This window comes from Neovison vison, chromosome 9 (assembly GCF_020171115.1).
Source record: "Neovison vison isolate M4711 chromosome 9, ASM_NN_V1, whole genome shotgun sequence".
NCBI lineage: Eukaryota > Metazoa > Chordata > Mammalia > Carnivora > Mustelidae > Neogale > Neogale vison.
This window is the reverse complement of record NC_058099.1, coordinates 17,354,659-17,377,768: the sequence shown is the minus strand read 5'-3', so window position 1 is coordinate 17,377,768 and position 23,110 is coordinate 17,354,659. Positions and strand designations below refer to the sequence as shown.

Below are 23,110 nucleotides of genomic sequence, written 5' to 3'. Positions count from 1 at the left end.
AAAGGTCTTGTCTGAAGAAGACATATCCAAGCTAGGAAATGAAAAAGAATAATGGGAAGTTATGGGAGGTTGTCCAATAAAATACCAGGAACTGGGGTTGCCTCTTTGTAAACGGCTTAATCCATGCCTCTAGGGTCAGCACAGTTTTATGTGCCAATGGCACTCCTGAGATGCCTCCGGGGGACTCCCTTTGGCCTGCCATGGTTAGCTGGATTTGGACAAGGTTATTGAGATTCCTGGAAGAACGTATGATTCTGAGACAGTGCCTTATTTAAAAATTCACAGGATTAAAGCAAAAACAAACAAATAAAAAACCCTAGGGATTACCTCTTTTTTTAAAAAAGATGATTTGTTGATTTAATATGTGTCTAGAAGCCAGCAAAAATTGCCGGTTTATTTATTCTGTAGCTTCTGAGTGTCTTCCTGGCCTGTGTGCTCTCTCTCTCTTCTACTGCTACAGGCCATAGATACAGTTAAGAAATATCTATTTAGGTCTTAAGTTACTACACTCTTGAAGGAGAGAGTTCTGGGGGCAGGCCTGCGATAAAGATGAGAAGGTTGGATGCTGTCCGTGGGAGTCAGGCAGGCAGTTCACCCAAGCACCAACTTCCCCACAAGTCAGACAGGCCCCTGGCCTTCCTTGCTTGTTTCAATCTGTGAATGTTTCCCAGAAAGAAAGAGTAACTTCTCCTTTTTCTGGCAGGGGTGCCTGATGAAACTCCTTGAAAACAGGGCCTCTCCCGCTCCTTCACGCTGGCCTCACACATGCTAATGCAAATGAGTCCTGACCCAGCCAGGGGTCTGCGGGAAGGCTGCCAGGAGCTTTAGAACAAACATGCAAAGAATGTTATTTCATTTCTGGCATCCTGGGGAAAGAGGGATGCAGAGAGGGAAGTTGGGCAGTTGTGGGGGTGATGGTGGAAGGGGTGGAGAGGGAGAAGTAATGTGAATGCTTACTGCAATAAGACAAACAAATGGAAAGGATGGGAGGAAGTTAATATAAACAAAAGGTCTATCAGGGGCAGGAATGGACATATAGAATAATTTTTTTCATTTTTAATTTGACAGACACATTTTGAGGTTGATTTTTTTTTTTTTTAATTCCCCCTTTCTGGACAAAGGCTTGGTCTCAAAAGTTAGACATATTTTTTCAAAGGTCACCTAACGATGAAATTTAAAGCAGATTTAAAAATTCTGAATTCTGTGCTGTATCCTCTAAAGCAGGCTGGCTTACAGACTTCCAAAAAACCTGTGAGCACAACAAGCTCACTTCCTAGGACCCTCTTCTGATTCCAGATTCCTAATCTCTTATACCAAAACGATTACAACAGCTCTCTAAGTGTCCCTAATCTAACCCACACACCATGAAGACCATTCTACACTTGATCTTAGCCAAAAGGCCGAGAAGCGATCCGAATGTAGCCTTCTCGTGGCTGCTCAGAATAAATCAATCACTGGTTCCTTAGTCTGCATTACAAGGCCTTGCAAGTTCTGCCTCTCTAACCTCATACAGTAAATATCTCAACTGTCCTGAACCTTCTGCTGTTCCTTTATGTGTCCCTTTAATTTCCAACCTTCTTGTCTTTATTTCAGCTGTTCCCTCTGTCCAGGATGCATTAACTTCCCTAATTTTAAATGGTCAACACTATCCACTCTTCCAGACCCAGCTCAGACGCACTTCTCCCGAGGTACACTGCCTGTGAGAGATCACCATGCCCTCAGAATTTCCGTGCCTTTATTATGGGCAAATCACCCTCCACCTCAGAATAACTAGCTGCTCACAAGTTTGTTTCCAACCCAAGACAAAGCTCTCTCAATCTGAGCTGTAAGATTTCAAATTTCAGCCCCACCACAGCCTCTAAGAGGAATGCATAGGAACATGCCAAAGGGGACTCTGGAGCCAGGCATCTTGTGTTAGACTTATGGTCCTGCCATTCACCAGCTAGGTGGCCTGGAACAACACACTTAGCCTTTTTTGGTGTTCTTAGATATAACACAAGGATCCTATAGCACCTGCCTCAGAGAGTACCATATTGTGAAGGATCCAAGAGTTAGTGACAGAACTTGATAAGTGGTCGGTGACGACAGTGACTGGAAGGCTGTTATGTCATTGCTCTGGTCTTGACTAAGTCACAAATGTTTATGTGAAGTAGTGACTTCATCCATCTAACCTACAGTAGCCATTACTGACCTTTGGTGTTTGCTGAATGGATAGCCTATTAAATACCTGACCTTGTGTCAGGGGCTCACAGACTCCTAAAGCATGGGTTCTAAAACAGGTCCACTCTTGGAGCCCTGACAGTCTTAGCTCCCTCTCATCATGAGAGCTGTATTTGGGATGGGTTCAAGGAGCAGTAGAAGAAAAAGAGAAAAAGGGAAGGCGCCTCTTGTTAGGTCAGATATTTGGTGAGAACAATCCCAAATTTGTCGCATCTTACATGCCCAAGGCTCCTGAAAGAACTCTCTCCAGAGAGAACAGAGAAAAGTGAGAAACTTCCAGGACAGTTAGCTGATCATGAGTCCCCTTTATGGTCATCCTTGAAGAAGATCTACTAAAGAAACATCTTGTACGCACTTGGTATATACTTGACAATGAGCACCTACTGTGTGCTCAGCACCCATGCCTGAGAGCTAGGCATGTGTTCACCACTCCCTACTTGCCTAATAGTGAAACTAATGTAGTAAATAACAGTATCCTCACCTTACAGGCATGGACACTGAGACCCAGGGGAAATAAGTATCTTATATAGCCAGAAACTACCTGACATTTGAACTGACCCTAGGGCAACCTGACTCCAAACCCTAGGCTCTCTGCCTCTCAGACACCCCATACAATAAGGGGCACTAGTATGCTTGGATCCAGGACAAGAAAGCAGCAGGTGGTCTGCATGGGGGTTGAGAGCCCTGTCTAGCCCAGCTCTGACACTGATTCTCTAAGAGAATCAAATGGAGGACAGGCCTGGGCCCTCCCTGATCTTCAGTTTCTCCCATAAAAAGAGAAGGTTTAGGTCAATGACTTCTGAAGCCTTGAGCTCAATTATGTTGTATTTCAAATGTGAAAGCACAACGGGTTGTTGGTAAATGGGAGAGACTGTCCTTGGGGGAAAGAAGAACAGAGCAGAAAGAAAAATGCCAGAAATCTGGATTGTGTCTTGCCGCGGAGTTTCCACACATCACTCACGTGATCCCCCACAGCCCCACAGTCTGCTAACACCTTTCCAGCGAGGACCCTCCAGACTGCTCACAGCAACAGCCTCCTTTCTGGGTGGAGGTGGCAGTCAGGGGGACAGACAGCCCTTTGGCATGCAGTGATGGACCCACACCCAAGACAATGGGAGCAGGGAAAAGTTAGGACGTGTGGCTTCTAGCCTGGGTCCACTCCTATCTTCAGTTCCTAGAGTCCTAGAAATCAGAGCAGGAAGGGATTTCTCCATCCAGTCCCTTCCTTGTAATTAGGAAGAAACTGAAACTCAGGAAAAGGAAGCTCTTTGTCCTAGGTCCCTTGTGGATGGGCAGCAAAGCCGAACACAGAACCTAGAGTGGTGGCTTGTGATCCCATCCCAGGATCCCCTCACATGCTGAACTGTCTCTGCGCTTCCCGCTCCAGCAAGGTGAGCCTAGGTAGAAGATGGGGTCAAGGCTTTTTGGAAAGAAGCCTGGATCAGCCGTCAGGACCATTATCTCTTACTCCCGGCTCTGCTTTGATTGTGAAGTCTATGAGTTTCTCAGGGCCTCTGCTTCCACATCTGTACAGTGAGAGAGCTTACCTAGATTAGGCATTCTGAATTAACGACCTGCAGGCCAATTGTGACTTACAGAATTGGTCTCCGTGACCAATTTTAAATTGGTTGCCAGCAAGTACTAATTCAGAGATTTCACTTAAACTCCTAGATTTATGGCTTGGAATCTTTTTCAACACTGGGTCTATACACTCACATAGTAATAACTGTCTAGAGCTAAGTGTTCTCTGTTCCATTTCTAGTTTACCACAGTCCCCACCACTCCCTATTATAAATAACCATCGCTGACCCACTGATGTCACTTAAAAGTGCCTCCCTACAAAGCCTAGCTGAGAGTTCACCCCATGTCCCTTAGCCTCCTGATACCCTGAACCCAAGGCTCTCACTGCCCCCCACCCCGAGATTACCATCTCAGTGAGGGTCAGCATTAGAATGTTTGTGGATAGGGCCCCAGCAAAATTCTAATCTCTGCCTCTGTCTTCACATGGTAGATGCCAGTAACCATGCCGGATTTAGGAACCAATCTAATCCAGCATGAGCTCATCTTGATCCCTGTTCCATTTACAAAGACTTTATTTCTAAATAAGGGCATATTCTGAGGTTTTGCATAGACACGGATTTTGGCGGGGAGATGGCGGGGGGAGCAGAGGTGGTGTACTCTTCAGCCCAGTGCACCCCCTCCTCTTACTTCCTCAGGAAGACTTTGCAGTAATCTGCAGAACAGGCCTGCAGGAGACCTGACTGGTTAGCGGCCCTTCCAAGGGGTTCTCACAGCCCCTGGACATCCCCGTCAGAGCATGAAGCATCATGGAAAGGTCTCATCTCTTCTGCTTCCCCACTGTACCTGTGAGCTCTATGAGGACAGGGCTGTATGTATTTGGCCTATTGACTTCTGCATCCCAAGTACCCAACCTAGTGTAAGACACATTGCAGATGCCCAACAAATACGTCCTTTTCCTGAGCACTCTGACTGCTCTTAGAGGTTTCCAGGACTGAGCTGAGTCCATACTGTTTCAGTGTGGCCCAACACATGCCCTACTCAGGGCACCACTCACTGGTTCCCCAAATGTGTGAGGACCCCACCCTCTCCCTTTCCGTACATCACATGCCACCTCCCCCCGGACTCTCTACAAACCACAGTCAAAGGGTCAGAGCGGTCATCACAAAACACAGGTTTAAATATAACCTGCCTCTCCTCAAGCTTTTCTTCACTCCCCACCACCTGCAGGATAAAGTCTAGCTTCTCTGCCCGGCATTCAAGGCCTAACTTTCCAGCATGGCCTCAGTTCCCTCCCATCTGCCCTCCATGAGTTCACACAAGCAGTCTGTGCCCTGTCCCTCCAGAGCTCTGGCTAGTGTCCCATTCCTGGATGAAATCTTGACACAGTTTCAGAAAAGAAACAGCCTGCCTGAGAGTCCCCAGCAGGTTTTAGGAGCCTCACTGTCTGTCAGCTGAAAAACAGCTTTATTTTTCCTCTACCGAGTCTCTCTTGGCTTGAGATGCATGGCTGTATATGCTTCTGGCTTGAGGACAGCCCTTCCCCTCTCTAGGGCCCCAACTGTGCACTTCGGAGAGGTCAGTATGACCTGATGCTAGAGGGAACTGAGTCTTGAGTCGCTAGGCTGCCTCTGTCACGACTCCCCACCCCACCTCCCAACCAACAGGACAAGGCACCACAGCCACGGAACGTCACATTCCATTCAGGTTTGGGGCATTAGAAGCCCTTGGCCCCTGCTTGGCTTTGAGACCCTTGGCCATACCTTGGCTGTTGGCTCCAGACCATATTATGGGCTCAGACTCTTGTATTTAGGCTGGGGTGGGGAGTATATGGAAGGTTGAAAGAACAGAGATCTTGGACCGAGACAGAGACCGAAAAGTGGTACGTAAAGGAGAAGTGACAAGACGTGTACGTGCAGAGATGACAAGTAGAAGAGAAGGACACACAGACTGGGGCGGGGGGGAGACAGACAATGGGAAGTCAGAGTGACACCAAGAGAGAAGCAACATCTGTGACCAAGACAGAGAGAAAAGTGGATCTGTGACCAAGACAGAGAGAAAAGTGGAAAGTGAGAAGGAAGAAAGAGGAGGAAAGAAAAAAGTCAAAGAATAAAGAAATGGACAAAGGGGGAAGGAAAGATGAGATGTTAGAAAAACATGAGGAGATGCAGGGAGAGCACAAGAGAGGGTGATGGATGGAAGGAGGTGGGTAGGGAGGGAGGAAGGGAGAAAAAGTCGAGAAAGAGAGGGATAAGGGAAGTGGTGGGAGGGAGGGAGGCAGGGACGGAGGGAAGAAGGATTGAAGAGAAGAAAAAAGAACTGAGAAAGTATCATACTGGGAAGAAAAAGCCAGTAAAAGAGCAGGACAAGAATTATCAGGCCTGTCCTGGCTCTTTGCCTTGGTGTGTCCTGGATCAACCTTGGGCCTCCGCCTCAGCTTGCACTGGTCCAGGGGCTGTGGCCCAGGGCCCTGGTCAACATGGCAGGCTTCTTCTGTGCCTATCTTCTTTCTCCTAAATGCTGAAAGTCCCTTAAAAAATGGGCCTGGTCACACTGGGGACTTGGCTCAGGAGGCCCATTAATCAGACAGGGTTACTGAAACAGAGAGAGAAGTGTGGGGCCTTAAAGCTGAATGAAGCTTTTCCATTCAGACTCAAACTCTCCAGTCACCAGGGGCTTGAGTCTCTCCCTTTGCCTCCATTGTCTCTTAAGACACACAGCCTGTAAATTCACGAAATGGTTTTTTTGGGTTAGCCTCATTCATCCCTCTTCTACAAATGGAGACCCGGAGGCCTCCAACGGAGAAAATCCTTGCCCCTGGCCTCACAGCAGCCCAGAGCCAGAAGCAAGATGACCCTTGGGTCTCTCGCCTCCCATCATCTGGGCAAGTACTTTTGGAAGCCAGCCTTAGAGGGCTCCTGATGACTTTCATGCTGTTTCCAGTAAAGTCTGTGCTGATTCTTGGCACGAAGAGAGGAAATGAAGAGGGTAGGGTAGGAATGTAAATAAAGGGAAACTTTGGGATTTCATCTAATATATAATTATAGTATTCATGGCGGTGGCCTTGGCTGCTTCTGCAATGTGCTGCCCGAGCTGTGCCCAAGCAGGGGTGGTGTCTTGGGGGCATTGGGGGCCCGGCAATGCTCCCTCCATCCAAAGTCTCCAATCTCTCTGGGCTTTTGGAACAGCATCTTTGGGCCAGGAGTCTGGACTTGTTTGCAGAAACACATGGCAGTCTGGAGACACTGGGAAACGACTCGGCAGATGGGAGCTGGAGATCCTGGGTAGCTCCAAACGGCATGGGGAGCACATGGCTAAGAGAAGCAGAGGTCCCTGTACAGACTCGGAGCTCACCTGGGGCTGTGGCCATGCCAGGACTGCAGAGGCAGGAGGAAGTTTGGCCTTCGGTGGTTGTAGCCAAGTAGCTTTTGGTGTGAGGACTGAAGATCTGTTTTCCTTATTGCTTCCAACTCATCTGGGCATGCATGGGTCTTTGCACAAAAGATCCCTCGGAATAGATTCTACCCCTTAACCCTCACCATTTCTACATGGCTAGTCCTTCTCATGATCTAGTGCAGAAACTTTGAGCTCAGGCTCTGGAAATAAATCAGCTCAATTCAAAGCTTGGCTTCTCCTCTATTACTGACTTTGAGGCTTTGGTCAAGTTAACTTAACTCTCTGTGCCTTAGTAGCCTAATCTCTTGGATAAGAATAATAGTAATTGTCTTAGAGAGTTTTTTGGAGGATTAAATGAGCTCAGGTTTATGGTAGGTTTGTAGGTAGATAGGCAGACAGACAAATCTCAAGGCAGATACAGAGACAAAGACATAGGGCACGAGGGCGACCTAGGTACTTAGTACTAAGACAATGTCCCCTGAATATCTGGTAAGAAAGGCAGTTAGAGGTTGTGAGTGAGTAAAGGGGAAAAGTCAGTGTCTCCAGACTTGAGCACCGACTTGGAAACGTATTCAAATCCTTCAACAACCATTTATGGGATTCTTCATGGGCATCCGTCACTGTTCTAGGTGTCAGGGATAGAGGATAAAAAGGCAGACACAGATCCTACTCTATGCAGCTGACAGTCTGGTCAGAAAAGATAGACAATGAAGAAGCAAACAGATACCAAACCATTAAGCTTTAGTAAGTACATGGCTTTGTGTGTCTATATGTGTGGCAGGAAGGATCGATGGCGATCATGTTGTCAAGGAAGGCCTTTGTAAGGACATGACATGACATTTAATTGCAAACATGAAGGAGAAAGGAAACCATCATAGGAACCATCATGGGGAAAGCCAAAAGAAGTCCACCCTGGGAGAAGGGAAGAGGTAGGAGCAGAGACCTTGACGAAGGAAGAATTACTGCTACTGCCACGTTCTCCCAAGTGCCTGGGGACGATGTGTAAACAGCCAGCATGAGAGATAAATGTTAAACGTGTTCTGCCACTGGAATGCTGTGAACACAACAGGGTCAACCGCTTGGGTGAAGACTGCTGTCACCAATGGTAATGACAGTGATGCTCCTTGTCCTGCCATTAATATTAAGTCCCAACAATGAGTTAGACACCATCTTGTGCTCTTTCCCTGTTTCTGTCTATTGAATCCTCACAACCCTATGGAAAAAGCCCTCCTGTGATTCCATTTTACAGTTGAAAACCTGAAACTCAAGGAGGTTAAGAAATTTGCACAAGATCACACTATGGGTAGGTGCTGGAGTGGGGGTAGAAACTTCCCTCTGTCTTAGTTCAAAGGCCTAATTTAAAAATATGGACATGAAGTGGGGAGTGGAGAGAGGCACGTGGATTCAAAATGCCTCCTGCCCTCCCCATTGTTGATCTTTGACAAATGGGGTGACCGAGAAAACCCTTCAGGAAACCTTAGGAAAAATTCAAGCACTGCCTCATCTACTACTCCCTTTAATCTTTGTGACGACATGAGGAGGTGGAAGTAATCATCTCATTTTATGGATCAGATTACTCAGTTCCATTTCCCAGATGAGACGGGTGAGTGTGAGGCATCCTCCCCGGGAGTCTGCAGGCCGCCGTCGGCGTCTGCCTGGCCCCAGTGGTCCTTCCACTGCAAACAGGGTTGCTTACAGTTCAAAGCCCCTGGCGCTCCCATGCTCGGACAGCTCCGCAGGTGTGGTGGACAAGGACGGGGACAGCATGTGGGCGAGCGGAAGGGACGGTGGGTCTCAGAGTCAGCCTGGGTATGAATCTCAGGTCTATTTCTTCTTGTCATGTGATCTGGGGTGAATGTGAACCCCTTTAAGGCCCAGTTTTCCCCACAATGAAATAGGAGGTGAGGAGGAGGAGGATGACCAGCCCCATAGGGTTCTGGCGAGGATTAAATGAGATAGCACATGTACATCCCCACTGTGGTTCCTGGCACAGGGTGAATGCTCAGATGACTTCTACTCCCCCCACTACTGCTATGATCCAGGAAGGAGGCACTGGGTATGAGGGTGTAGTCCGCATCCCTGCCTCGTTGTGCCCCTCTCAGAGCACAGAGTTGAACGTTTCGATTTCACAGAAAACAACATCAAAGCCAGGGGAGAGGGAAGAACTGGCCCCAAGTCTCACTTGAGAGTCAGTGTGGGAATGGCTGTCTGACTCCTGACCTCGGGCTTTTTTTTTTTTTTTTTTTTTTTTCTTTTTTTCCACAATGCCTTCTCTCCTCTAGGGCCCTGGTTTTCCTTTTCCTCCTCTCCTCCGACTCCACCCATCCCTGCTAAGAAAGAGCCCCTCCTCCCCCCTTCCCTCTGGTCCCACCGTGGATGTTGGCACATGGTTGTAGTACCCAGGCTCCCTTGGCATTCTTTTCGCAGAGCTGAGGCCAGGAAGGTGAAGGACGGGCCTGGGGCAAGCCTCTGAATGTGTGGGAATGCACCCCCCTCCCCAGGAATTGGGCCTGGCCTCTGCTGCATGTTTGCTCAGGACCCTTTGGCAGGCATCCACTATTAGAAAAAGGCAAGGCAGCCAAGACAAGACAGAGGCTAATTACCTTGGGTAATAGGAAATTGGGGAACGGCGACAAGAAGGGTGTCTAGGCCTTTAGCCAGGCAAGGACAGGGACCCTGGGTGCCGAGCCTGGCCTGACCCATCCATCTTCAGTGGGAGATTCCTGCTCGGGGGGTCACTCTCCAGTTCCAACAACCCAAGGGTGCAGGAGCTGGCCACACTCTCAGCCCTTCTGGGGACCCTCTCTCTGCTGTTCTTTGTTTGTTTTCATTCAAAAGCAAAACAAATGGAACAAACAAGGAAATTCAATTTAAACAGGGCCCAAATGCTGATGTTTCTGTTTTGCTACACCCGGGTGAGCTTAGGACAGAAAATCAGCCTTGACTTTCACTCCTCCAATTGGTCTCAATCCTGTGGTGCTGTGTAAAATTACACGGATGGAGGGGCTGCAAAAGAAATTTGCCTTCCTAGGTGAAGTAGTGAGAGGGTTGGATACTCAGCACAAGAAAGAGAGCGAGAAACAGACGGAGAGGAATCCAAACTTAAGTAAGAAATAGGATAGAGAAACTGAGTTAAACACAGACAAACAGAAGTTAAGAGAAAAGCAAATGGAAAGGCAAAGAAGGAATGACTGGGAGAATGGCAGATAGACAGAGCCAGTGTGAGCTATGCAGAACAGATGTACACAGAGAGGCAATGAAAGGCATGAGAGGTGTCCAGAGATGCAGGGAGGCACACTGGGGTAAAACCAGAGAGAGAGAGAGGTAGAAGAGCAGGAAGGACAGGAGCCCAAGAGGAGAAGGAGAGACAGAATGAGAAGAAATCTTACAGCATAAGTATGCATTTTCTGAACCCTCAAGCTGGGACAGATCTAACACATCTTTGCTTTGAAAGTGTTGAAACTGCAGAACAAGGAGACGACATCAATGTTTAGCCCAGGGTCCCAGAGACAGAAGTGGCAGTAGTGACATGTGAACTCAGACTACCTGCCTGAGAGACTGGCCCTCCACGCCTGGGTCACCTGAATCCTGTTATACCTCTGGCAGTGTCCGTGGGGGAATCTGGTACCCTGTGCTTAATGCAAACCCAGGGGTCTGGACCCATGTTCTCTTTGCATACTATTTCCTTCCCAAAGGATCCTGGATGGTCCTTTTTTCCAGGGCTAGCAACACCCCAACCTGCCCCACAGGGAATGACTCCTCTAGGACTATCCTTGTCAAAGATACAGATAACCATCAATGGAGTCAGGAAGAACAAAAGAGTATATGCAAGGCATTCTGGTAAACCCTGTCCATGGAGTTTCTCCCTTAAGGCTTTCCCCTTTAACCCCATAAGACCAAAACAATTACCAGCTCTCTATTTCCAGAGGAAGACCCTATGGGACAGAGCAGTGAGAACTGGCTTTCCCCAGGGCAGGTTCTGAGGACAGGGAAGAATCAGGATTTGTACTCTGCTCAGCCTGTCCTCCTCCTATTGCCACACACAGCCATTTCAACCCAAGAGTTAGAAAACTAATTTTGGTAAGGAACGAGCAAGCAGAAAAGGAGAAAACCCAAGAACTGACAATGCAACTATTTTAAAACTCAAGACTGAGTTGGTCAGACTTCACGGAAGGAAAGCCACCAGCAGGATGAGAGATGGGTCCAAACCGCACCCTGGGCTCCTTGTCAGAACTGCCCAGATTCCACAGCCATTAATAAAATCAATTTCAAAAATAAAATAAAGACGTCTTCAGAGTTAGCGATGACAAGCTCATGACAAGCATATTTCCAGGACAGAAGAAGAAAGGATGGTCCTACTTCAAGAGGTGGGAAGGGGGGGAGGGGTGTCAAGCAGAAGGAAAAGAGGTGAGGGAAAATGACATTTTAAATGTCATTTAAATGTCAACTGATTTGTCAGCTCTCAGTGTTAACTGCTTTTGGGGTTCCATAAAACATTTCATTGCTCTCTACATAATGGGCCTGTAGGATTTCAGACTGGCTAATGCCAAGGCTCCACAATGTCACCCAGAGACAAGCTTACAACTTGTGTCTCAGTGGATAGGAACCACCTGCCAGGGCTCTGTCCCTCTCTGCTAGATGCTATCCCAGTAAGTTGGCAAAAGGAGGAGAAGGGAGTTAAAGTTAATTTTTAGCCCAACAAGGACAGCAAGAACAACAGTGGTAATAGCTTACACTCTCACTGGGAGTTCATCACCAAGTAGAGAACTTTTGTGCACTATCTCATCAAATCCTCTTGAGGTCCCAGTGAGTCAGACACCATCATTATCCCCATTTTCACACAGGAGGAAATGGAAGCCCAGAAGCTTGAGAAGCTCATGGTGTCACACAGTTGGTAAGTGCAGGATGGAGACTGGAACCCAGATCTGCCTCCCTCAAGTGTATGTGCATAACGGGGAACAGAGAGGAATCAGAAGTCAGCCATCATGAAACCTTCCAGAAATGCTACTTTCTTCACCTAATCATAGTTTTTAGAGTTGGAAAAGACCTTATAGCTCTTAATTCAGTCACGTACTTGTATTTTATAGACGGAGTGATCCTAGAGCCCAAGAGGTTAGTGTAGCACTCACGGATTAAGAAGCTATGGAGTCATGATCTCAAGATCTGGATCCCAAGTCACCACTTAAGGCCTAAGGCAAATGCTACCTTCTCTAGGAAGTTTGTCGAAATGTCCCACAAGAGAGATCTGATAGCCTATGGTATTTTGGAGATTCCATTCCTGGAGCTCTCCGTGTCCCCCAATGATTTTGCCATTCTGACAAAATAAAATTCGGGCCTGCACATCTACGACACAGTCAGTTTCTAGCTTACAGTGATATTCCTGAGTTTGGTGCGTAATCTGTTGAGTGTTAACCAATGAGCCTGAATATGCTGGGTATTCAAAAGAGTGCAATGGTCTTTAGAAAAAAGATTTTTTTCTAAAAAGATAAAGTAGGGACAGGATATGGTTTGGAGGTGAAGGAGATTCACATTACTTCTCATGCAAATCTACAGCCTAGGTTTGATTATTACTTTTTTACTGAGGCTTATAGAGGTAAAGCAACTTATTTAAGGTGACATAGCTAAAAATCTCAAAGCTCAATCTGATCCCACAGTCTGTGGTCTTTCAGACTAAGTTATAAGTCATTGGAGAATAGAACCTTTGTCTTCGTCACATTCATACCATTTCTTAACTTAGTACCAAGTCACAGAAAGTCCTCAGAAAATGTATGCTGAATAAGTGAGTTACGAAGAAATAAAAATGTGAATGAATGAATGAATGAATGAAGAAATGATGAATAAGTAAGTGAATGAATGATGGAGCAGAGGAATGAACAGATGAATGGATGGTTGGAGGAAGAGAGCAAAGGGGAGAGAAAAGGATGGGAGGAGGGAGGGATTAATGATTAGGTAAATGGGTAAGTAAGAGGATCACTGAGTAAATAAAAGAAAAACAAATGATTTCAATAACTGGTGAAATTGGTTGCTAAGGGAAGTGGCCTGTAGTTTCATAATTAGGATACAAGAAGACAGCTTGTCTCTAGAACCCTATGTAATAGTTTGTGATGGGTGCAACCCAATGCAACCATACTCGCTGAGGGCAGAACAAAAGAAAGATGAGGCCCCTTTTCCTCTGAGATTAAGAGCTGAGCCTTGGAATGACTTCCTTTTGCATCTCTAGAAGTTTGAATGCCGTGACTCAAGTGTACTCTGTGAAGCATTGATAATGGCATCATTGCTAAGGGAAGCAGCTGAATCTAGTAAAACAAGCTAACAAATATATATATATATATATATATATATATATTCACATACACAACATATATAATATATAACAAACATACACACACACACATTTCGAATCACTAATGTAATCTTTTTCAGAGGAGATATCATAGAATCGAGAAAAGAACACCAGGCAGGCACTCCTGTTCCAGCCCTCCTTGCTAACTTGCCACGTTCCCCCTCTGGGTTACAGATTTTTCATCACTGGGAAAAATGATTTTGTGGGCCCTAGTCTCCCCGGACCCTTCAGCCCTAACCCTGTATCATTCTCTGGCTTATTGTGGCCACACATGTCCAGTGGACTCTTCTAAACCTCAGATCTCAAGGAGCACATATAGGCTGGCCTATCAAATATCTGGTTGGCCTGGACAGATTACTCACACTTTGCCTCCCAGACTTAAAATCGTCCTGTTTCACACTCCCCGCACACCCAGCAATCTTACTTGTAGAGACCGTCGGGCTCCAGACACTTGAAGATGACGGAGTAGATACTGACTTCAGGGACCTCTCCATGGCTTCGACCAGCCGCTACACAAGATGTACCCAGGCCAGAGAGCAGGTCATCAGCAAAACTCAGGAACTCTCCTAGAGGGAGACAAAAAAAGATGAGCTCTCCAGCTCCAGCCTTGGTGAACAGACATTCTTGCTGCTGTCCAAACCCATGAAACGTCTGGATATCATTATCAGGAGGATTAGTGGACAAAACAAGCATAGCACATGAACATGACACAGATTAGTATCTAGCCCTAACGACTCTGTTTAAATCTATGCTGGAATTTTCTCAACTGCAGAGTGGTCATACCAATACCTACCTTTTTGAAATTGTAGCAAGGCTCAAATAAGGTAAATTACTGTGTACTAAAAATGCATGAAAAGACAACAGGGGAATAGTACTTACTGTCCAGAGAAAATTCCTGGTCTTGTTCCTGCTGTTAGCTTCCTCTTAATTACTTGAGCAAGGCCCTTCCTTCCTGGGATTGCATTCTCCTTTCTGGTGTAACAAAGGAGTTGGGCCAAGGGTGTAAGGTGGGTTTTCTATCACATGGTCACTCTTAATGCAGTGATATTAAATTCATGAAGTGTTATGTTGAGATGGACAGAAATCAGGTCCAACTAAGGAGGAAACAGCTCCATGACTGATGAGTGATGAAGACCACGGGACAGGAAGGAACAGTGGAAAAGCAAGTGCCTTCAGCTCCATGATTTCTAAAAGTCGATTTAGCCACTGGATTTTAGGAAGCAACTGAAGTTTACTAGAAATGGGCCTGACTAAAAAGAATAACTGAATATTTTTAAATCTTGGGATCTAGTCTTAAGTCTGTTAAGAATTTGCTTGATATCTTGGGGCAATTGAATTTCCATCTCTGTGCCTTAGTTTTTCCTCTGCGGAATCAAAGGGTTAGAAACACTATCAGAATGTGAAAAAAAATTAAATAAAAACACAGATGTACAGAGAGATTGAGTTATATAGACAAACATTATGGTACTATTTAAACCAACAAGAATTTAGAAACAACTAAATGGTAATGATATAGAAATAGCAATATCATTTATGGTTCAATGATGCAATGGAATATTTTGTAGCTATTAAAAACAATATTGTGGAAGAATATGAAATTATATGAAAAGATATTAAGCTAAAAAACAGGCTATGCTATTACAGATTAATCTAATGTTTGGTGGAAATTTTACGTTTATATCCATTTCAAAAGAGAAGGAAGAAATTATAGCAAATACATAATAGTGGCTTTGTAAAGTGAGATAAGCAAAAATGAGAGAGAAAAAACCCCCATTATTTCTGTTTTTTTTAAATTACCTACAATGAACATGTATTACTTTTGTAACAAAGAAAAAAAATCAATAAAAAATTACTTAAAAATAGATAAAATAAATGAGCCAGACTAAATGGCTTCTAAGTTCCCTTCCAGTTCTAAAATTGGATGATTTAGGAGCAAAACAAGCATGAGAGTTATTTTATACCACACAGTAAGGAATAACAAGAGGCCTCCCTACGGTTCATTCCTCCTCCTTCCTGTCTGATATGGAATGCTGCATACTCTCTCCTCACTTATTCTTAGTAACAAACAAGAAGATGCCCACTCAACTAAATTCTCTCTATTTGACGTTAAGGGCAATCCAATATAATGGAACTAGCATGGAACAGTAATACTGGCCAAGCGTCCAAGAAGACTGTGACCCAAGGAGGCAGGGAACTGGGAGGGCAGAATATACCGATCACCTCCTCTGGTCTTTCAAAGAAAAGTTTCATTCTGCACTCACAAGTAAATGAGGTTTAACACTTCTCTGACTGAACCATCTGGATGGGCCTGGGATTTCAGGTAAACAACAGTTCTACAAAGCATTTCTTCCTACGGTCCAGTAAAGCAGAGCTGGTGTGCAGTGTTGTTCTCCACTGTTTATAATGACAGCTACAGTTCATAGACTTGACCCATCGTGGCAGAGGAAGGGTCTGAATCAGGCTGATGTCAGGTGGACACACAGGTTTACCTGCTATTGTTGGGACAGACTTGGGACTGAATTCTATTTCCACCATTTACTGCAAGTGTCTTAACCCCTCCAAGTCTCAGTTTTGCTTTCTGTAGTACAGGGTCAATAACTCTTACTGAGTTTGGAGTCTAGGAAGAAAGGATGAGTTTAAGAAGAAATTCTTTGTCTTGAACCAGCAGTTCTGCTAGAAAATGAAAAGGTAAATGAAAACCTTATTCATCAAAGATTTTGGTCTCCCCATTTCTTTCAGAGGCCCCTTATGTCAGCTTCTTTCATAGTAACATCATAAATCAAGAAAGTCACTCTGCCAGTAGGTACTAAAACAGAACAATGTATAGGGTGAAAAATGAAGAAAGGGGGAAAAACATGGAATTACTCACAAGAGGGAATAAGGGTTTTGTTTCTCTTGGTTTCTTAGGATTTCAAGTCTGGCAGCTTGCATTTGTTTTCTTTGAGCGTGGACCCATGTCTGTCTGCTTTTCAATTTGTTTCTAGATAGCCATTGAAAGAGTTGGCCCCTCATGAGGGAATTCAGTATTCCTGTGGCCTGGATTAAGTATCTTCAAGCCAAAATATGGTTGACATTCATTTACAAATGGGCATAGCTTTCCAGATATTTCAATCCATTTCAGAGTAATTTGGACCTTGGATAAAAGCGTCATAATATGTCTGAGAAGTCAGTAAGATAGGCACACTATCCTAAGGTTTATAGGTTTAGTTCAAGTGAAGAAACTGGATAGCATGGTGTATACAACTAGTCATACTGGGGGCATTTTAAAGACATGTAGTGACCAGTTCTATTTGGGACTAAAAACACATAATGATCTTCAAATGAAAAGAGTTAAAAGGAAGAAAACGTTCCGTACCACATTTTCTTTCTTTTTTTTTTTTTTTTTTATCACAATACTTAATCCTAATGAGTTAAATGTTAATATCTCTGTTGTAAAGTGGAGATGAAGCATGCAAATTTAGGGAGGGACCCAGCTGAGATTTGAACCCAGATCCTCCTAACTCCAAAGCCATACCTTTTCTTTTACACTACACTGCCTCCTACAGAAAGTTCAAAAACAATAGTGTTAGAAAGTGAGCTTTCTCAATTTTGTTCAGTCTGCAGCTGAATTCATGCCACTTTGAGTTCTACCGGCTTGGGGAATGAAACCATAAAAGAAACGGTCCCGGACCTTCTACAGTTTGTAATCTGACAACAGGAAGGATTCTGAAATACAAGAACAGACCCATAAAGTAAAATGTAAGAGTGCTTTTCTTGGCACTCTGTTCCAGAAGGTTTGAATGTAACCGAGGTGGAGACAGGTGATGAGGGAAGGCTTCACTGTCCTTGCTCACTTAGCGAGGGGGTTCCTGAGAAAGGCCTGGAGGCTTCTCTACACACACATGCAAATCAGTTACAATTCAACATATGCGTCAGGGTCCCACTATACACCATACCTCGAGTCTGGTGGGGGAACAATTCAACGAACAGTACCACAGTACAGTGGTGAAGAGGTTGAGCTCCGAATTTACGCTCCCTAGGATTACATCTTGGTTCACCCCCCTTTACAGCTTGCCTTGGACAGATCCCTTGACTCTACATCTACTTTCTCACATGTAAAACACTTGTGATATTAGTACCTAGCTCACAGCGTTGTGAATATCATATAATAATTGCATATACTGCTTACAAATCCATTAGCACCATGTCTGGCATACACGAAGGGCTCAAAAAGATAGCTGTCGTTACTGTTTTTGTTATTATTTCATTGTAACAGAGAAGAGCGATAAGGATCCTTAGTTTTTGTTTTTGTTTTTGACCTAGTCTTTGGATAAAATCCTGTCCTTTTCCAGGTAACTCCTGAAGCCTAGAGAAGGAAAGCGGCATGTCCGTGGCCACATACAAAGCAGGAGGTTGACTTAGAACAAGAACCTCATCTCTTGACTCATAGCCTATGTGATGTTCCCCATGAGCCAGCCTATGAGAGAAAATCACTGAAAATTACAGACGTTGGTCTTGAATTTCTGGCCAGCTACAGTTGACACGAATATGAGCTCTATTTATTTACTATGTGCCAGGTGCTATGCGAGACGCAGAGTTCCACCCGGCCCTCTTCTTCAACTTGGACTCTCTGAGAAAAGATGAAAAGCCCCAGAGAGACATAGGTAGTTCAGTGTGTTTCCACTATGAAATATATTCCAGCAGTGGTCTGCGAAGTAGAATGTGCAGGACTCCGGGGTTGAGAAGGAACGACAGAGGTGGTAGGTAGGGGCTGAAATCTGTCTCCTTCACCCACGCTAACGTCACACCAGAGCAACACCAACTAGTTAGATCTGTTTTATATACGGATGGTCCATGTTTTATTTAAGTTGGGAAAAAAAACTGTTTTAAAAATGTTGGCTCCTAAGTTTTATTGCTAAAAATATCTGAATCCGAAAACCCTGCCACATTCCCTGATAGGAATACAGAGGTTCAGGAATGCTGCAGCCCTCCTCGAGGCTCCCCAGCCTCGAGGGGCAGAGTCCAGAATCAAACCTATCTCTTTTGCTTCCGAGTTCCATGCACCTTCCACTAGGACGTTGCCTACACTAGCTCTGTCCCCTCCTCTCTGGCATATCACGGCCGTGTGGCAGAATCCGCCCAGACCCGGGCTGCGGCCGCACTGCCTCGCCCATGCCTGTCCAAGAATCTAACATTCTTTCTCTGTTTTTCTTTCCTTGAAAACAGATAGGGAGTTGGGAGTCGCTGTATAGGAATGTGCCTGTTCCCCATTATGGCTCTTCTGGGGCTGTAACCCGAGTGGGCTCGGGCCAGACCCCCACACATTTCTTCATCCACTCAGACTCTCGTCTTGCTCTCATTACAATCCACAGAAAAGCTCAATCACGATTCTGGTGAAGCTTCAGAACCGACCCAACAAAACAGAGTAATTTTCTAAAGGCTCACCCTCTGCCTCAATCCCCTCTCCTTTTAGCACTCCATCAAATCCCCTGCCTCCTTGTTCTCTCTCTCTCTCTGTGTCTCTCTCTCTAAGCTTTCTCCCCTCACCCTCTCGCATCTGATTGAGTTGAGGTCACAGTCAAAGCTGGCCACAAGAGAAAATTGAAAACAGGCTGGGAAAAAAGCAGCAAAGAATTCCAAACTACAAGAGGCAGGAGCAGTGAGTTATTCAGCCCAGGTGGCGAGAAAGGTCCCCGGCTCGGGCCTCCGTGCTCTTTTGAGGAAACGCCAAGGGGATGTGGAGGCCACCCTGGGCCTAGCCTCTTTCTAACCTGTAGATGCTCTTTGCCGTGGTGCCAAGGAGAGGCAGGGCTCTGTGTCGCCCACCTTTCCTTTACGTGGGCAAATGCAGACTCATTCACAGATCTTGTCACAGGCGAGATGCATTTTTTGAGGGCCTCAGCGGCAGCTGATCTGTTTCTACCAAAACATGTTATTTTAAACCTGAAGAACCAGTGTCTGATTCTCACCTTTGACATAATGGCAGCATGAGGTGGAGGAAAGAGAGTGGGTTTGGGAGAGCGGATAAGACCTGGTTTTGAAACCAGCCTCCACCACCTGGGAAGTCTGGTATCTAGGGATGGATGATTAAACTCTCTAAGACTGTTGCTTCATCATCAGAGAATCAGGTAAGGGATCAAATAAGTCATGCAGGATGCCTGCTACATGGATGGTGTACTGGTGTGAGTGGCCCCCCCCCAACCCCACCGCCACATTTCTACCGGGTTTCATCCGTTCGTCTGATGGCGAAGTTTTTACTGCTGAAACTCAGCAGCTTTTAGATACATTATGTAATATCTAAGTCCCTAGAACTTTCCTTTTTTCTTTTTCCTGCAAAAGGAAGTACTTTTTAAAAAGAAGGGAGAGAGTGGGCGCCTAAGTGGCTCAGTGGGTTAAGCCTCTGCCTTCGGCTCAGGTCATGATCCCAAGGTCCTGGGATCGAGTCCCACATCGGGCTCTCTGCTCAGCAGGAGCCTGCTTCCCTCTCTCTCTGCCTGCCTCTCTGCCTACTTGTGATCTCTTTCTCTGTCAAATAAATAAAATCTTAAAAAAAAAAATAAGAAGGGAGAGAGGACAGATGGAAGATGTGCAAAGAGGAAAGGAAATGTTTATTTATGGGACACCTGAATGGCTCAGTGGGTTAGGCCACTGCCCTCAGCTCAGGTCATGATCCTAGGGTCTTGGGATTGAATCCCGCATAGGGCTCCTTGCTTGGCAGGGACCCTGCTTCTCTCTCGGCCTCTGCCTGCTTCTGAGCACTCCCTCTCTCTGTGACAAATAAGTAAATAAAATCTTTAAAAAAAAAAAAAGGAAATGTTTATTTCGTTCTTATCCTATGGCATCACGCTTGTACTTATTTTGTCTTGATTAAGCACTCAAAAACAACCCTATCTTTTTTTTTTTTTTTAAAGATTTTATTTGTTTACTTGACAGACAGAGATCACCAGTAGACAGAGAGGCAGGCAGAGAGAGAGAGAGGGAAGCAGGCTCCCTGCTGAGCAGAGAGCCCGATGCGGGACTCGATCCCAGGACGCTGAGATCATGACCTGAGCCGAAGGCAGCGGCTTAACCCACTGAGCCACCCAGGCGCCCAACAACCCTATCTTGATTCATATTTGGTACAATTTAAAGACTTAGGTTAACCGTGCTTTTACAAATGAGGAAACAGGTTGAGGGAAGGCTAAGTGACTTATCTACTGGGATCCCACGCTTCTCGTCCTGCAGCTGTACCCACAGACTGGGAGATGCTGTGTCAGCAGGATTTGTGTTCCGGTCATGTCCGTGTTGTCAGGACCCAACAGAAGGCTGGCCGTGCAGATATACGTGGCATGCTAGGAAACTGAACTTCAGCGGTCGAAGCCTAGGTTCACCCCGTCTCCCCTCTACCAGCACCGTCCGTGAGAATACTCTTTCGGAAGAGCCAGGCTGCCTCCCGTGGGACCTCTTCGAGGAGTGCATGGTATAAAAGACAGGGGACTGCCAAAAACGAAACGAAACAAAACAAAACAAAACACCCTTCCCAAAAGGCAATGGCGTTCTAGCAAACACCTAGTGAGAGGTCTTAGGGGCCACAAGTCGTGCAAAAGGACTTCTGGCTCATCCACATACCAGTCCTCAAGTAGACATGTGTAGGTTGGACCTGCTCTGAACCCATGCCTCCTTCTACTGAGAGCACCGCAGTTTTCAACCAGGGAACCAGCTCTCCCCTGATTTTAATCCATACAGTTTTGCTGAAGGTGAGGCCTACACCCTCTTCCAGAGATACATATGTGGTCTGCGACCTTCTATGCCATGTCAGAGGCCCATGGGAGATGAACAAGAGACTCAGGCCTGATCAATCAGGCTGACTGATGATGACATCATCGAAGACTTGGACCAGCGCAATCTGAAGCTACATATACCCTTGGATATTTCAAATGCGTGAGTCAGTGTTTTCCCTTTTCTGCCAAAGGGCTTTCCATTTGTTTTCTGTTACTTCCAACTACAAGTCCTATCAGATTCAATTCCTATGAAGTAGATTTTATGATTGTTATTTTATAAATGAAAAAAACAATGCTCACAAGTCTCAAGCAGATGGCCTAAGGTCACACTCCATCTAAATAACAAGTCTGAACTTCCAATCCATGGATTTCAGACTCCAAAACCTGAGCCTTCCCATTTCCCTAGGGCAAGGAATACAAAGATTCTATTATTCAACAAAAACCACCGAAAATTCCCAATTCCTGCTTTCTTTAGCCCAGTCTTTTACCTCATTGCCTACCCTGTTTTCCTCACTCACTCATTCCAGGGATGCTGGCATTCTTCCTCCTCTTCTAACATGCCACGCATGTTCCAACCACAGGGCCTTTGTACCCGTGGCTTCTATGCCTGAAGAGCTCTTCCCCATATTTTTGCATTATCACTCCTTTTCCTTGCCCAGAACATATTCTCTGTCCTGTCCTCAGAAAGGCCTTCTCCAGCTACTCAGTTTCATCTAATCATTCTCTAGCCTCTTTTTCTACTTTATTTCTCTTCATAAAACTTATCAATCTTGCTCACATACTGATGAATGTGATTGTGTCGCCCACTATGAGCTCCACAAGGAAAGGACTTCGTTCACTCACCACAGTGACCATGCACAGCAGATTCTCCATAAATATTTGTCTAGGGAGTGAGTGTGTTTACCGGGTGCTGTAACCTGAGGTGAGGGCTGGGAGCACAACATGAAGAAGAATGTCTTAGTTTTTCTTTCCTGAAAAGCAGAGGCTAAGAGAAGGGCTTGGGTACAGATGGTTGATTTGGGAGCTGATTCCAAGAAGTGGGCATGGGGGACAGGAAGGAATCAAAGAAGGAAAAGGAAACATCAATACAGAAGTGCGTCATGAAGTTTGCCGCCATGAGTGATGGGAAGTGGGAACTCTCTTCTACAGGGATCTTCTAAGAAGTGAAAGAGAGGTCTCCTAGAATTGTTTGGCTGAGAGCTAGGAGCTAGAGAACATATTCTCTGATTCCCGAGGACGACTGGTTGAGAGCCTCCCCACAAGTAAAAATTTCCCAACACTTTTTTTTTTTCCCCCAGCTGCGCATGCACATGGGTGTAGGTAGCTCTTAGTCTTGTACAATGTCCTGGGGCAGAAAGGGGAAACTTGCTTTTAAGGTCACTGGCAGCACCAGGTGAGCTTTGGTAGCCCTGGGCCAAGAGGTTATGGCCTGGTCCAGACATATCTGCTACAGAGACCCGATCTCTGCCTTGGAGAAAGTCAGAGAAAGAGCAAGGAAGCAAGACAGCCCTGGTAATGCCACTGCTGAAACAGTCCACAAACAGTTATTAAACACCCGCTGGGTTTCAAGGAAAGGACGGCCCACTGTAGACGCAGCACAAAGCCACCCTTTCCCTGTGGAGCTCATGACGGAGCAAGGCAGAACTACATGGTTGCTTTTATGAGCGACCCACCAAAGAGCCCTGCAACTTATTATGAATACAGAATTTAATAATATTAACCTCGGGATTAGTAGGCCCTTGGTTAATAGAGTTTGCACTTTGCTCCGGTTGGATTACTCAGGGCCGTGCAGGTCCTCGTCATCCCCACCATCCCGAGGACAAACGATGCTAATGTATTTGGCTGGCGTGGGTATTGCTAACATGTGTGAGGAGAGCCGGGCTCGGGACCGGCC

At 45.7% G+C, this 23,110-nt stretch overlaps 1 protein-coding gene across 1 annotated transcript in view; it reads right to left on the bottom strand.

Annotated features, from left to right (window-relative positions):
- ASTN2 (astrotactin 2) overlaps positions 1-23,110 on the bottom strand; it is a 736,372-nt gene that overhangs the window by 37,579 nt on the left and 675,683 nt on the right. Inside the window, exon 19 of the mRNA XM_044265036.1 lies at positions 13,902-14,043. Coding sequence (XP_044120971.1) covers positions 13,902-14,043 — 142 coding nt within the window. The remainder of the gene's footprint in view (positions 1-13,901; positions 14,044-23,110) is intronic.